We start from the raw sequence: 15,789 nt of genomic DNA on the forward strand, positions 1-15,789 counted from the left end.
ATATTTAGTTCTTCTCTTAAAGTTTTTAAAATCTTTTTTTTGAAATCTATTTTCTCACTTTTGCTAATTTTTTAAACTATTAATTTTCATTAACTTCTTGAATTATTTATTTTTACACTTTCTTTACTTAGTTTTCTTTTCTTGAATTTTATTTTCTTAAAATTTTTCAATTCTTTTTAAAGTTTTTATCAACTTCTTGATCCTTTTCAAATCTTTAATTATGTTCTTGAAATAGTTTTTGCAAAATTTTACTCATCATATTGAGTTCTTCTCTTGAAGTTTTTAAAACTCTTTTCTTGAAATCTATTTTCTCACTTTTCCTAATTTTCTTAAACTATTAATTTTCATTAACTTCTTGAATTACTTATTTTTACACTTTCTTTACTTAGTTTTCTTTTCTTGAATTTTATTTCCTTAAATTTTTTCAATTCTCTTTAAAGTTTTTATCAACTTCTTGATCCTTTTCAAATCTTTAATTATGTTCTTGAAATGGTTTTTGCAAAATTTTACTCATCATATTGAGCTCTTCTCTTAAAGTTTTTAAAATCTTTTTCTTGAAATCTATTTGCTCACTTTTCCTAATTTTTGAAACTCTTCATTTTCATTAACTTCTTGAATTACTTATTTTTACACTTTCTTTACTTAATTTTCTTTTTTTGAATTTTATTTTCTTAAACTTTTTCAATTCCGTTTAAAGTTTTTATCAACTTCTTGATCCTTTTCAAATCTTGAATTATGTTCTTGAAATGGTTTTTGCAAAATTTACTTATCATATTGAGTTCTTCTCCTAAAGTTTTTAAAATCTTTTTCTTGAAATCTATTTTCTCACTTTTCCTAATTTTTTTAAACTCTTCATTTTCATTAACTTCTTGAATTACTTATTTTTACACTTTCTTTACTTAGTTTTCTTTTCTTGAATATTATTTTCTTAAACTTTTTCAATTCTTTTTAAAGTTTTTATCAACTTCTTGATCCTTTTGAAACCTTTAGTTATGTTCTTGAAATGGTTTTTTCAAAATTTTACTCATCATATTGAATTCTTCTCTTAAAATTCACAAAGAGCTTGATGTTACTATTGAATTCTTCTCTTAAAATTCACAAAGAGCTTGATGTTACTAGCTCATTGAATTCCAGATATCCTTTTTGAGAATGGTTTTCAAAATAGATTTATCGATTACTTGAAATAAATAATATTTTGTTTTCAAGTCTTTTAGCCGCAATACATCTAATTCCTTTTGTTATTCTTTAGTGAACCCTCATTGTTCTCTAGCATACCTTGTTCAATCTGGGACTTCCGTAAATTTTCCATCAACGTATACCAATGATGTTTTACTTGTCATTTTCCTTAATGAGAACAACTCATAAATCTCTCCAACGATCCCACAGTAAATATTCCAACCCGCCATCAATTCCAATAAAAATTTGTACATTCCAATGCCTCCCACAATAATAAAACTAACATAATATGTACCATGTAAACAGCAAGGGATCATCCAAATGATTGAAAACATTTACATAAAAAACATCTTTTGTTGTTGCATTTATAAGGAGTCCCGGGAACATGCCATTGATTGTTATTACCTGCAAAATATACGAGCAACAATAGTATTGAAGAATGCATGAGTAAGACAAATAAAAAGATGAACAGATGAAAGGTATTCATAATCCCCACAGGTTAATCATTAGAAACATGCTTTAAATTGAAGTCAGTGGAAACGTGCCAATCAAGCAATATATCAGCAGCAGTGGCTGTTGTGATTAAGAATGGTAGCACCAGAATTGCACATATAGCAAGTTTGAGTTGAGGAGCAACAAAACCTGAAGCCATTGAAATGTCACCACAGTTTCTTACTTTCGATGTGACTATTATCAGTCATTACCTTTCAAGACTTAGGCCTCAACGGTTCAAATGCCTCAACGATTTTTATGTTTTTAAAATAACTTCTTAAACCACCTTTCTTCAAGTATTTTTTAAGATATTTTTATTATATTATTGTATCCTTTATAAATTTCAAATTTTTGTTTTTCAAAACAGTTAATATTGTGAGATAAAAACAACCTTTATCACAGTATAAATTATTTATTACTATTTTTATTGTAGATCTAAAGCATAATTTATATAATCTATATATTTAAAAAGATTTACTTACCATATTTATAATATAATATGTCGGGAGAGGGATCGATTAATTCATAATCATTCAACAGAATCAGATAAATTATTTTATTGTTGCTAATTCTGTTGAATCAAGCTCCTATTAAAAAAATATTTATATAAATTATTGCGTTAAACGAAATTTTAGGAAAACAAATCATAAGAAAATAAAGAGATTCTATAAAAAGAGAGGGAGCGGGAGAGTGAGAAGAGAGATAGATGATATTTAATTCCAAGATATAAACAAGAAATCAGAATTTAATTCGAAAAGATGATATAAAAGATTTTAAGATTTGAGAATATTTTTTATATATTCTAATAAATATTTATAATTTAACAATTAGATCTATAAAAATAGTAATTGGGGGACAATCATGGCAAAAAAGTATTCAAATATATATATATATATATATATATAAAAGTTATTAAATGAAATAATTTATGAAATATTACTTTTTAGAATAACTTGTGTTCTTGATATATGTTTACATGAATATTGACTCCATGAAATATATATTTTATTTTGTTTCCATAAGTATGTCCTCAGACATATTATGTTCAAAATGTGGTTGGACACTACCATAGTCAAGCAGATTTTTCAGTTTTCAAATACAAATTTCAGAACAAATTGTGTTCCACAGAAGTGAAATTGAAATAATTTTTTACTTAATTGATTTACATTCATGTTTTTAATAAAGAAAAAATTATTTATAATTTTTGTTTAATTTTAAAAATTATGTTATTATATTTTGGTGATAGCTCTCCCACCACATAATTACTATTTTGTGATAATTATGTTCAATTTTATTTTCTAATAAATATTTTTTCTTTTAAAATTGCATTTGAAAAAAAAAAATTAGCCACTCCCAAGAGACCCAAATTGTGAAATAAATTTATTCGATTATATATCAATTAAATTATTTCTGTAAAGTAGCATTAAACCAAACTTTAGAAAATTAAATTATAAGAAAATATAGAAATATGAAAATTAATTTTAATATTGTGTTTGGAGAAAGTAATTTAGAAGTATATATTATTTATTTAAATAATTTAAATTTTTTAACACTAAAATAAGATAAAGTAATTCAAAATAAATTGAAATTTAAGAAATTTTGGAAGGGATTTTAAATGAATAAAGAATTTTAAATATTTTAAAAATATAAGAAATCTGAAATTTCATTTCATTCTAACTCCATTTACAAATAGAAATGATAAGAAGTCGGATTGAGCACGAATAATGCCTACACCGCAACCAAAAATTCAATTTGTTACTTATTATGTTATATGCTAGATACTCATTTAAAAAATACCCGAGAGTGATATTTTATAAATTTTAAAATAAAATTACAAAAAAAACATGTAAATTAAATTTGAATTTGAATTAAATTTAAATTAAAAAATATAAATTTAAGTTTAAATTTAATTTTTGGAGGTAATGGTTACTCACGGGTACAGATAGTATGATACTCGCACTCGATTTATTTATAAACGAGTATTAAAATACCTGCTAGGCAAGTACTAACTATCTGTTGTGAATTTTATCCATAAACACAAGTATTTTTTTCATCTCTACTCACGAAGTTCAAGACGAATCGACTCAGGTTAAAAACCCAATATAGTCGATCTAGACTGAAAGTGAGATTGATTCGCTTTGACCGAAGTTCGAGATGAATTGACTCACATTGAAGATCGAAACAAGTCAATCAAAGCCAAAGGTCAAAACAGGTTGATTGTCTAGAAAATTCAACATGGACTAGAGGTCGAGGTGAATCAATGAAGGTCAAGACAAGTTTACACAGGCCGAAGCTGAAGCCAATTCAGTGCATGCCCAAGGTTAAAACAATTTGACACAGATCAAAGGTCAAGTTGATTTTGCGCATGCCGAAAATCAAACTAATTCAAATAAAAAATCAAGACGAGTCAAAGAAAATATTAAGACAAGTCATCCCATATTATTGGTCAAGCTAAATCATTCCGGATTGAAAAATAGAACTGAGTTATTTAAATATTTTTAAAATAAAATGTTGTCTTAAAAAAATTAAATTACTTTATCCAAATAAAAAAGTTAATATTTGAGAAATTTAAATTGTTTTATCCAAATAAACTTTTTAAGTACCGAAAAAAAAATTAAATTGTAAGCAGTTCATATACCATCTATTTTAATTTTTTGGCACTGTTGAAATCTATCCAAAAGTAATCTTTAACTAAAATATTTTAAGATATGCAGGACTTCTTCTATACATTTCATTCATGATGGACCAATTTAGAAGGAAAAATAAAAATACAGTCGGAAATTTTTGCTTCGTATCTCCAATCTCCTTAGCAAATGGTGCACCATCTCAATTAATGAAGACCAATATAGAAGAAACATATGACAGCGGTGATCATAGCAATCAGATACCTATTATTCGTATTGCAGACAAGTTACAGAAAGAACATGTGTTAGTTTATAACAGACAGACAACAACATAAATGGTGTAACAACACAAACTGCGTTAATACCTTGTTTTATGCAGATTACATGCATTGGATGATGGAGCACTTGGTGTTGGGGACACCGAGGGAGCAGGGGTTGGAGCAGGAGGTTCATACTTGCCTATCAACATTCAAAAGTATCAATACCATAATATCACAACCTTTCAAAATCATCATTCAGAAAACAAAGTTCGTAAAGAAGGGTAAAGAACAGTAGAAAATAGTTATGAAGATGCACTAACCACATAAAAGACGATTTGGTGGAGGAGGCTTCTCTTTGGCAGGGTTGGGATCAGCATCATAAACCCTCACATAGAGCTCTTCACCCAAATACCAGCTTTGCAAGTTCTGTGATCTCAGATTCCACATTCCTGGGTTGTCAGGGTACACATACACTGCACTCCACCCTCCAGGGTACACTTGCACACTGGACCGATCCACAGGATCATACAGATTATAAGTTGAACGTGATTCTGGAATCCATTCTCGTTCACCCATTCTGAAAGCAAATATTTGTTATTTATCAAATCGAAATTTTAATGCTGATGCTGCTCTCACTATAAACTTAGCTTCTAATAACATGTCAAATGTTGCAATTCATACTTTTCTACAAGGAACCTGATTGATTTTCTAGTAAAATCCTTCAAATGAAGCGGATTACTTACCCAACCACAAAGAAGCTATATCCATCTAAATGCCAAGTATCAATCATGTCTAAACTGCTTTTCAGCACTATCTCCGTCCACCCTTTGTGCAATGCACTGGCAACAAAAACTCCTCGCACGGCCTTGGCATTTGAACTGTTCTTAGAAAAAGCATCGAGTTCATATACTCCAGTTCCATTGGAAAAGTAATCAGCTAGCTTCAATGGAGTATCTGGGGTCAAGTAAGACACATTGTTGACAGTGTAGCGAGATAACCCATCAATAGTTGCTATAGACGCGTTTAGAATGAAAGTCTCAGATATTGTCACATTTGAAACATTGAACGTTCCCTGAGGGTTAGGCCTTGCAGCTCCAGTGGTCAGGTTCCACCTTCAATTGATCAAATAAACCCACAATGTGAATGCTTGCATGTGTTCTAAACATTGACTCTATGATCTAAGTTTCCAAAACTGCTCAAAAATGTTTAATGTTGACAATAAGAAAGCAAAGAAACAAACACAAGAAATTTGAGGTTCACTACACAGAGCACCATTTGTGGCCTGCATTTACCTGATGGATTTTGCTTGGTTGATGGAGAATTGCAGATCAAAGGGATCTGGACCACTTGGGAGAGACCCCTTAGCTGGTGTGGTAGAGTTATGATAATGAAGCACAGCAACGCCAACGAGAGTGCTATTATCTGTGGCATTACTCATTTTTGGAGAGGCCACTATGTAGTAATCAGCAGCATCTTGGTTTGCTGTGACAAGAACTGAATAGGATTGACCTACATGAACATCTAGAGACTCCAACTCTATTTGATTCACATAAGAGCCTTCAGTTTCAACCAAAACCATTTGATGATTTTGAATCCTGAAATTGAAGCTCCAAGTTGTCCCTACGTTTGATATCCTAAGCAGATATGTTTTTCCTGAGACACATCATCCTGAAGCAGTTAAGTTATTTGACATGATAAAATCATAAAGTGAGTCACCAGCATTTCTCTTATTCAGTTCTTACCTTGTGTAACATTGATAGACTCATATGACACAGAAAAATTGTTCATATACGGTCCTTTGCCGTTTATTAGCATCCAATCAGGAGGAAGAGCCTCAGCAGCAGACAACCTGTACCTAATATCCTAGTTGAAATAATATTCAGAAATAGCAATACAAAATAAGTAGCTATCAGTAAATTAAAGATCAGAAAATGAAGTATCATTGCATGGAATTGCTAAAGGCATAATAATGTCAATGTTTAAAAGTGAGTATCATCGATAGTCACAAGGCAAGAAAGCAGGGAGTTACCTTGTAGCTGGTGCTGTACCAGTCTCCAATCAGAAGATCAAATTCTGCCTCTGGTTTTGGAAAAGGAACACTTATCACAGGTCGATTGTTGACTCGAATTGGACCATACCCTCCACCAGCTTTAAGGAAATTGATGGAAGGAAAATAAGAGAATGTGCCAATCTGGTCTTTCACTTGGAAATCATAAGTCCAATTCCAACCAGGTGGAATGGGGCAGTTTGTGCCAGAAACTCCATCTTGCCATGAATCTAACCTTTGGTGTATGCCATTCCTACACCAAAATGAAAATATATGAACCTTGGAAATGGTAATTAGTAAGACCAATTGATTATCGAGTTAAATATGTTTTTTTAAGTGTGTATAGAATACCACGTAAACAGCAAGGGATCATCTAAACCATTGAAAACATTGACATGAATATAATCATTTGTTGTTGTGTTTATAAGGGGTCCCGGGAACATGCCATTGATTGTTATTACCTGCAAAATATATGAACAATAGTATTACTGAACAATGCATGGCTAAGACAAATAAAAAATATGAATAGGTGAAAGTTATTTATAATCCTCACTGGTTGATCAGAAGAAACAGGCTTTAAATTGAAGTCGGTGGAAACGTGCCAATCAAGGAATATATCAGCAGCAGTGGCTGTTGTGACTAAGAATGGTAGCACCAGAATTGCACATATAGCAAGTTTGAGTTGAGGAGCAACAAAACCTGAAGCCATTGAAATGCCACCACAGTCTCTTGCTTTGGATGTGTTGGCTTTCAAGAACAACACCCTAACAGTTTAAATAGCTTTGAACTTATCAACTGCTAAACATGAAAGGAAGAAAAGTCCGAGAGGTTCTGTTAATTTCAAATATAACAGCCGGCCAAATATGTCTTTTCATTAAAAAAAAAAACATTAATGTTGAAAATTTACTAATTTACTAATGTCCGAACTTTATATCAGATCTTTAAAACCATTCAATTTCTTATGATGTAAATGTTTAATAAATATTTCTTTAAATTATTCATGTTCTACATTTAGTTAAAACGTTAGCTCATCCATTTGTTTATTGTGATCGTATTTTTACCAAGATAGTTTATATATTTATGTATGTGTACATAATGTATTAATGTATATATTTGAAAATACAATTATAATCTAAATATACTTTACAGTTTGGTTTGGGTTGTTAAATTTATAATATCTCGTAACATACTCTATATTATTAATTAAAATGTATTAAAAGCACGGTATTATTTTATTTTTTATCATAATTTTTTTTTCTCTTACATAATTGTGTAACTACTGATAAATTTCAGTAGAAGAATAGTGTTAGAAGGGATGTTTTGGATAAAGTAGGAGTGGAAGTTGAGTGGAATAGTGGTTCAAAAACCTATATCCCTATCCAAACAAAAACTAAATACATATTTGATATGTTACTAAATACAAAAAGATAGTACGTATCATAACATCCCAACGTGCACGTAAAGTGATAACATTTCAACGTCTTCACGTCTTATTCTTTTTGTTTACATTTTTTATTGATGTATCATCTTCATTGATAGTTTTCTCCAATAGTTATAAATTAAATATGTTTCTACCTGATTTTTCTTTTATACATATGAGATCACAAGTGGTAGAGTTTGAATCCTGTCCAAAAGAAACTAATTAACTTATAGGCAAGAAAGTAAAAATGTCACATAATAAAACTAAAAATTGAAATAAATTAGCAGAAAAAAAAAATTAGAGGTCTTTTAGTTATTAATGAAAGTGCTTTCAAAAAATTATTAATTAAAATAGTATTAACGCTATTAATATATGTCATCTCATTTTATTATATATATTCATCATTATACATTTTACAATTTAGATAAACTAAACTACCAACAAACATATTTTTCTAACTAATGTTAAGTATTTTATTCCTTTATAGTGAAAACATACTTTGTAAAAGAAAAACTAAGGTTAAAAATTGGGTACAAAATATTAATTATTATTTTTATAATTTGAGGAACAACACCATTTCAAGGGATTTGGATTCGGCTCCCTATCTCTCAATGGCCCAATTCAACACGAGAGTTTTTCTTTCTACACCCAATTATTACTACTTGCACTCCGTATAAATAGCAAAAAGATTAAATACCTTCCTTGTTGCACCACATCAGTGTTGTCGTTGCCTCCAAGTGTACCTTCGTTCTCCATCATTGTTATACTCTTCCAGAGGAGAAAGAAAAACATACAGGACAATGATACCATGATTTTTATTTTTTCTTACTTTCATTTCTTATTTTTTGACATAATTTAATTAATGTATCACATAAATCAATGACTCATACTAATCCACGTGAAAAAGTGAATAATAAAAGCCAAAAAATAAAAATTATAGTATAATTTTTTAAACACAAATTTGTTCCATAAAGCTCATTCCACAAGGAATCATTCATATTTTGAAAAACTTATTCTATAAATTTTATTTAAGAAAACTCATTTTAAAATACATTTTATCTATTTCAAAAAGCATGTTCCAAAAAGTTTTGTTACAGAAATCCTATTCCAAAAATCATATTTCAGAAATTCCAGAAGTCATGTTCTGATTTCCAGAACAAGTAATCCAGAAGAAGTCACTTTACGAAGGGTAAAATGATAGTGCAGTTAGGAATTATATTGGTGCATAAAGAAAAAGCCTTCGATTAATTTCATACTATGCCATGATAACACTTTCACTTGACAAGAAGTAAAAGCTATTAAGAAGAAATTGTAGAATAAACCAAGACATCAATTATCAATGCTTTTTGAGGTTTGAATGCAAATGCAAATATATGATACGATATTAATACAAAACATGTTCTCATCCAAATAAAAAATACACGTAATTTTGCTGAATATCCCAACCTAACCTAACCAAATCTCAAACCAATCCTAGTACATTCACAGAAGAAGATATATTTACACTAGATGTACAATAGCATAGGTGTTTCCAAACATTTATAACAGAAAAGTAAGAAAAAAGACACAATATATTGAAAAGCTCAGTGATCATCTTGGCTACCATATAATTTGTTCTACAGAGGCCAAAACATAATGAGAAGGCAATATCCATCTCAAGCATCCTCTTGTGAAAGTTATGAAAGAAATAAAATGGAGCATGTGATCATCCAAACTATCTGAATGTGACAATTGATATGATACAAAAAACCTGCTAGTAACTATAGTATCCCTATTGAAAAATCTATCAAACATTCATGGTGCTGCATATTTACTAAGAACAGCATCCACCTCTTTGAGATGTCTCATACAGGTGTTTTTGATTTTGCCTTCTCACTGCAAGAGACCCTTTTTCCCTTAAACCTGGCACATCTAATATCTGCAAATGTTAAATGGAATAAGAACAAAGAATTTAGCAAGTCACAAGTTGTTAAAAGTTTAAGGAATTACATGAAGAACAGAGAGAAAGAGATTCAATATCAGATATGATTATATATATACCTTCAATGAGAGATCATTAAAGCATTGCTGAACATTTTCTCTAGTTTTAGCACTACATTCTAGGAACAAGCATCTATGTTGCTGTGCAAGAGCCATTCCCTCTTCTTTGCTTACAGCTCTTTCACTCTCCTGAAAAATAACACAACTCAGTCTTCAAAATCCAAACAATGAAATGCAAGAGAATAATACTCAGGAACAAATTGAAGTTCTATTCCAATTCCAAAACAAACTATTACTTCTAAATCAGATAGTATGAGAAAAAAGATAGCATAAGCTCTATGGTTTCAGTCTTTTACCTTATCCACTTTATTGCCAACAAGAATTTTGATGCTGTCATGATTAGTAGAATAAAGCTCAACTTCTTTTGCCCATATATCGATGAGATTTGTAAATGTCTCGCGTCGTGTCACATCATAGACTAAAAAGAAAATAGAAGGAAAAAAGAAAAGGTTATGCAGACAATAAAGGCAAAATCTTAAAAAGTATAACTAGCAGCAAATATTCATGCAAGTACAAGCATTATTTTCAAGAACATAGATATAGATAGAATACCAAGAATGATTCCATGTGCACCTCTGTAATAAGAACTTATTACTGTTCCAAACCTCTCTTGACCAGCTGCAAACAATGAATAAAAGTTATAATCCGTTGGCAACAACTCACCCTTGCAAGGTTTCAATAACACAAACTTGAGGATCTAATTCTTAACCACGTGATAACCAATATTATCATTACAACAATGTTCACAGTGAGTAGAAAACTGGGGTAGTAAAAGGAAAATCCTCCAGCAAAAAATATGATTGAAAACTATAAATCTGTTACCTGTGTCCCAAATAGTGAGCTTCAATCTCTTACCAGCAACTGTGAAAAACTTTATCTTGAAATCCACACCTTAAATGATTCAAGAACCAACAGTTCAGTATGTAATTGATACCACTTTTTGTAATAATAAAAAAAAATGCCACATTGTTTTTCAAGATTTTGGGAAGAAAATTTCCCTCACAAAATCGTGAATCACAGAATCTTGAAATGTAATGAAAATAAAATCTTGCACACCTTGTGAGAAAAGATGTTCCCAGAATGGGTTAAAAACAAATCAGACCCTCTCAAAGACATGACCAAGTCCAATTTCAATTCTGGGCAGACCATATAAGAGATTTGTTTTCACAATTCAGAAAAGTTGTTCGCAAAATGGATTAACAAAGTTTTTCTCCGGCACAAGTCAGTCCAAATCCACAGAATCAAAAATTGGCAAATGGTCCAACAAGAAGATACGAATATAAAAAATAAAAAGGAACCACAAATTAGAGTAAAATATAAACCACCAAAAAGGTCCACAAAATATATCTGAAAACTGAAAGAAAGCTGACTTGACTCCGTAAACACTTTCCACAAGAATGCATGGCACTTTAAATGAAAACTTTTCAACAAAGAGACCCTCATCATTGTTTGACGGAAGTTTTGATAAAGGTGTTGAATTTGCAAGAACAAAGCACAATCCTGTGCCACCTTGTTCCATTATCGGAAGCAAGAAAGCAAAAAGGAACCAAATTCACAGAACAGAAACAAAAGAAAGACAGTACCAATGGTGGGGGAGAGATCATGGATAGAGTTGTTAGAATTGGAGATGAAGCTGAGGAGAAGACTACTCTTGCCAACAGCGGAATCTCCGATCAAAAGAACCTTGAAGGAGTAATCGTAGCTGCTACTGCCAACTCTTGAAGCAGAACCCATGTTTTATTTCTGTGTTTTACCACCTTCAAAATTGGACCATGATTTTCTCTCTCTTTTTCAGAGAAAGGGCGAAGAATCGTGAAAGAAAAATGGTGAAAATTTGAGAAAGCAAAGATTTTTGTTTGAAGAAGAGAGAAAGATGAGGTTGGGAAGATAGTTCAGGCGGTTGAGAGTTTGGTCCAAGAAGATCAATTCACAATGGTTAGGACAAATGTCCTCTTTCTTCCTTGTGCACTTTTTTCTTCTCTTTTTTTATTTATTAAGGATGGATTTGGATTGAGTTCACGCGCGTTTCTTGTTTCACACAACATGGGACTTTGTTCTTTCAAGTGTGCCGGCCATATTAGTGTTTTGTCTCCTTCTCACTCAATGGTTTGTGAAACAAAAACCACACATCATCATTTTTCCTTCCTTCTTCTTAACTACTCACTCCATTTTACTTCAAGATATGAAATATTTTTTCTTTACATCCTTTTAATAAAAATTAATTATAAATGTAAAACCAGTAATTATTATAAAGAAAATTAAGAAATGTTTGTATGAGTGTTGTATATCAATGATTTGGGTTGAGATTTGGACAATATTTAAATAACTTGTTTATTTAAAATATACTATATTGATTCTTGAATTGTGTGTTTAAAATGGTCAAAGAAAACTCCAATTAATATCAAAATTTGATCAAAACTGTTCTTTATTTTAAAAGAAAAACCCCTTAATCTGGGCATGTTTATCAGTTAGTGAAATTTAGGTTGGTTGATGAATAAACTCACAAGAAGGGAAATGATAATGTACTAAAAAGGTTTAGTTTATCAAATTAATTGAAATAACTCCTTCATTTTTCTTGTAAAGAGGTAAATGTCATTGTCCAGACATTTTCTACAGAAATTTCCTTCCTAGAAGGAAGCTACAAACAAAGCAACAAACTAGATAAAAAGAGCATGTAACTAGTACATCAAAAATAAGCATAGAACTAAAGCAAAAGCAATATCAATTCCGTGCTTATGGAAGTTTCCATATTTGTCTTCTTCTTTTTTTAAGAAAAACTCTCTATAGTTAAATACTTTGTTGAGTTCAAAATAACTGATAATGTGTTTGAAATTACCTGAATAATGTCCAAAACAAAATAGGAAGAGTTTCTAGAAAGAATGTTTTCAGAAGTGAATCATCCATGTTGTACATTTTAATCTTATCAAACCAAACTACGAACACTCATACAAAAATTAAACTATAATCTGTAGCATCAAAGAAACACAACATTTTGGAAAATTAACGACAAATTCGTGCAAATTTGCGTCACCATCCTCTGCACAACAAGTGCCAACTTTTATATATATATATATATATATATATATATATATATATATATATATATATATATATATATATATATATATATATATATATATATATATGATTTGAGCTTTGAATGGAATTAGGTAAAGTTTAGTGACGTCATATAGTAATTAATAATTATATTTTGGTGTTTAGATGAAATTAAGATTAGAATAAATGTGATGAATTTATTGGTCAAATTGTTTATTATAAATGTAAATTTACTACTGATTAAGAGTAGTGAACATGAAAAAATGAATAGAGAAAAGCAATGGTAGTTATTGCGTGTTGAGCTGCTAATCCATATAATCAACACATGATGATATCTTACTTCAATTTGAAACTAAAATCTCTTGTAATAAGTGATTAAGTACTATAGAGAACAAAGCGTGAGGTGATAATGATCTCAATATTAATTTGGTCTTTCTCCACTTTTAACACGTAAATTTTAATTAGAAAATTAATGAAATAATAAAATAAAGACTTAAAAGAGAGAAAAAAAATATGATAACAAATTTTACCACTAAACGGTTTATACACAAAGAAATAATGAAATGCATCACGCAATAGAAATTATGGTCAACAAGCATTAGGTTTCTATTACTAATACTTCAAGTGTAATATAATAAGTCTATTGAATGAATATCAAATTTACATTATTAGATTATATTCGATTCCTTAACATTTACATCCCTTAATTTATCGAACTCAACACAAAATCTTAAGCCCTTATATGAGTTTAATCCAATTAATGTTAGTTAAGAGAATTTAAGAAAATATCCTAATTATTTTAGCATTCCGGTAATACATGGCAAAATAGGTAGAGTTTTCAACAATCACAACCAACACACACATAGACAATGTCATCAGTGTAACATTATCATTAAAACATAGACAATCTCATCAATGTACCATTAACATTAAAACACATGTAATTGAACAACTCTAAGAAGAAAGGAATGACTAAATCCTTATTAACTCATGTTTAGATCTTCTTTAATGGTCCATGTATAAATAGGTGAGTCCCCAAGATAAAAATATTAGTTATTGTTCTAAATTAAATTACCTCTTTGAAAACAATATCTTCACATTTAACAATTAATTTGATTGTCGAAAATTTTATTGTAAATATCTTTGAGACTCAATACTGAAATTTAAAATCGAACATTTAAAAAAGTTAAAACGCATCAAGTTATAATAATTTTATAAATTTATCCAACTTATGAATAACACTATTTATTGTTAAAAATAATTTAAGTGTGAGTTTAAGTATCATATAAGATAAAAATGATAAAATTATACATATAACATATAAAATGGAAGACTCATAAAATTTTTGTTAAAATTTTAAGTTAAAAATTATATCAAATGTCTTATAATTGTTTGACTAAAATCATGTAATCTCTCTATAAAATATAAAAACTCATAATTTATTGAGTAAACATTTTATAATAGGGTTACAATGCCTTGGTTTGATTCCCTAAAATTAAAATAAATGATGAAAAGTTGAGAAATAACTTCACTAAAATTGTGAAAGTGGGGTTTGATTCCCCAAGTGTTAACCATTGCATAACTTCACAAGACCATAAAGTGTATAAGGTAAAAGTAGGATCATTTTTAGTATTTTAAAATACTTTTGTCCCTGTGGTCACACAAGTCATTTGTTTGGCAAGCTATATATATATATATATATATATATATATATATATATATATATATATATATATATATATATATATATATATATATATATATATTAGTGTATTTGAGTGAAGTGGTGCAGGAATAGAGGATAGGCATACCCACATAATTTGCTAAAAAATGAACATCATCTATTAATAATTCCTAATACATGATACTGCTACTACTGTGTTCACGCAACAACCTAAAGTAATATTCTCAAATTCATTTCCTCTTCGTCGTGTCCACACAGCAACGTTAACTTTCTACATCTACATTTCTTTAAAAGTCACGTTAACTTTCTATGACCACACTAACAATCTTTAAATTTTCAAATACTTTTAACATAAAAAAAAACTCAAAACTCCACATTATTATACACAAATAAATCATATATATATATATATATATATATAATTATAAAGTGGATTGAGTTTAGAAAACAAAATACAATAGTACAAGTTTTAAAGTTCTATAAAATACAATATTTTAAGTGGATCTCAAAAGTGAACTTGTTTTTTTATTGAAAAGGATAATTTATATATTCTTATTGAAACAACTAAAAGAAAAGGTAAGTTAATATCGATTTTTCCTTCTTCAAGTTGTGACATCATGCCTTGAGCAAATAAAAGTTTGCTTTAGAGGACAAATAAACTAATAACTAATAACTAATGCAACACATATTTAACTCAAATTTCAAATTACAACTTGAACAATAAAAGTTATCACTCAATTAAGTGAACGCTATATCTAAGTTGATGATTATTGTTCTAAAATCGCTTAAATAACATAAATAAAACCAACAAGACCAATAGGCCAATAGGTTCATGAAACAATTTTATCATTCTTTATAACATCTTTTAACAATAATTTTACATTAATTGAGTGTAAAATTTGTCTAATGCAACTATTTTTCCATATGTCCCTCTCAAAACAAATTTCACATTCCAATAATGCAATAATAAATTAATAGATTTAAATGTA

At 29.3% G+C, this 15,789-nt stretch overlaps 2 protein-coding genes across 4 annotated transcripts; both read right to left on the reverse strand.

Annotated features, from left to right (window-relative positions):
* Positions 1 to 4,282: 4,282 nt before the first annotated feature.
* On the reverse strand, positions 4,283 to 7,371 carry LOC114190904 (monocopper oxidase-like protein SKU5). Of its 2 annotated transcripts, XM_028079972.1 has the most exons (9): positions 7,153 to 7,363; positions 6,951 to 7,060; positions 6,582 to 6,852; positions 6,295 to 6,415; positions 5,845 to 6,205; positions 5,296 to 5,664; positions 4,873 to 5,129; positions 4,658 to 4,751; positions 4,283 to 4,556 (listed from the first exon to the last, which is right to left on the reverse strand). In XM_028079972.1, exons 1-9 carry the CDS (start codon positions 7,306 to 7,308, stop codon positions 4,499 to 4,501), a joined length of 1,797 nt encoding a protein of 598 aa, XP_027935773.1. In that variant the 5' UTR covers positions 7,309 to 7,363; the 3' UTR covers positions 4,283 to 4,498. The 2 variants fall into 2 exon arrangements, with proteins under 2 accessions (XP_027935773.1, XP_027935774.1); XM_028079973.1 differs by lacking the exons at positions 4,283 to 4,556; positions 4,658 to 4,751 and having other exon boundaries at positions 4,868 to 5,129; positions 7,153 to 7,371.
* A 2,201-nt stretch (positions 7,372 to 9,572) lies between these two features.
* Positions 9,573 to 12,041, reverse strand: LOC114190373 (ras-related protein RABC2a-like). 2 transcript variants are annotated; one of them, XM_028079224.1, is made up of 6 exons: positions 11,643 to 12,041; positions 10,882 to 10,950; positions 10,633 to 10,677; positions 10,356 to 10,477; positions 10,060 to 10,188; positions 9,573 to 9,937 (listed from the first exon to the last, which is right to left on the reverse strand). In XM_028079224.1, the coding sequence occupies exons 1-6, from the start codon at positions 11,791 to 11,793 to the stop codon at positions 9,833 to 9,835; spliced, it is 621 nt and encodes a 206-aa protein (XP_027935025.1). In that variant the 5' UTR covers positions 11,794 to 12,041; the 3' UTR covers positions 9,573 to 9,832. The 2 variants fall into 2 exon arrangements, with proteins under 2 accessions (XP_027935025.1, XP_027935023.1); XM_028079222.1 differs by having other exon boundaries at positions 10,612 to 10,677; positions 11,643 to 12,039.
* Positions 12,042 to 15,789: the final 3,748 nt, after the last annotated feature.

Source organism: Vigna unguiculata, chromosome 7 (genome assembly GCF_004118075.2).
Source record: "Vigna unguiculata cultivar IT97K-499-35 chromosome 7, ASM411807v1, whole genome shotgun sequence".
Taxonomy (NCBI): Eukaryota; Viridiplantae; Streptophyta; class Magnoliopsida; order Fabales; family Fabaceae; genus Vigna; species Vigna unguiculata.

Bases quoted from the DNA above. Each gene is read 5' to 3' on its own strand.
- LOC114190904 (XM_028079972.1), bottom strand. From the start codon at position 7,308: ATGGCTTCAGGTTTTGTTGCTCCTCAACTCAAACTTGCTATATGTGCA. The intron at 5,665-5,844 runs GTAAATGCAGGC...GATCAATTGAAG, and splicing joins AACCAAGCAAAATCCATCAG to GTGGAACCTGACCACTGGAG. The intron at 4,752-4,872 runs GTTAGTGCATCT...GAATGTTGATAG, and splicing joins ACCAAATCGTCTTTTATGTG to GCAAGTATGAACCTCCTGCT.
- LOC114190373 (XM_028079222.1), bottom strand. From the start codon at position 11,793: ATGGGTTCTGCTTCAAGAGTTGGCAGTAGCAGCTACGATTACTCCTTC. The intron at 10,951-11,642 runs GTACTGTCTTTC...GAATCATTTAAG, and splicing joins TGATCTCTCCCCCACCATTG to GTGTGGATTTCAAGATAAAG. The intron at 9,938-10,059 runs GTATATATATAA...TAACATTTGCAG, and splicing joins TTAATGATCTCTCATTGAAG to ATATTAGATGTGCCAGGTTT.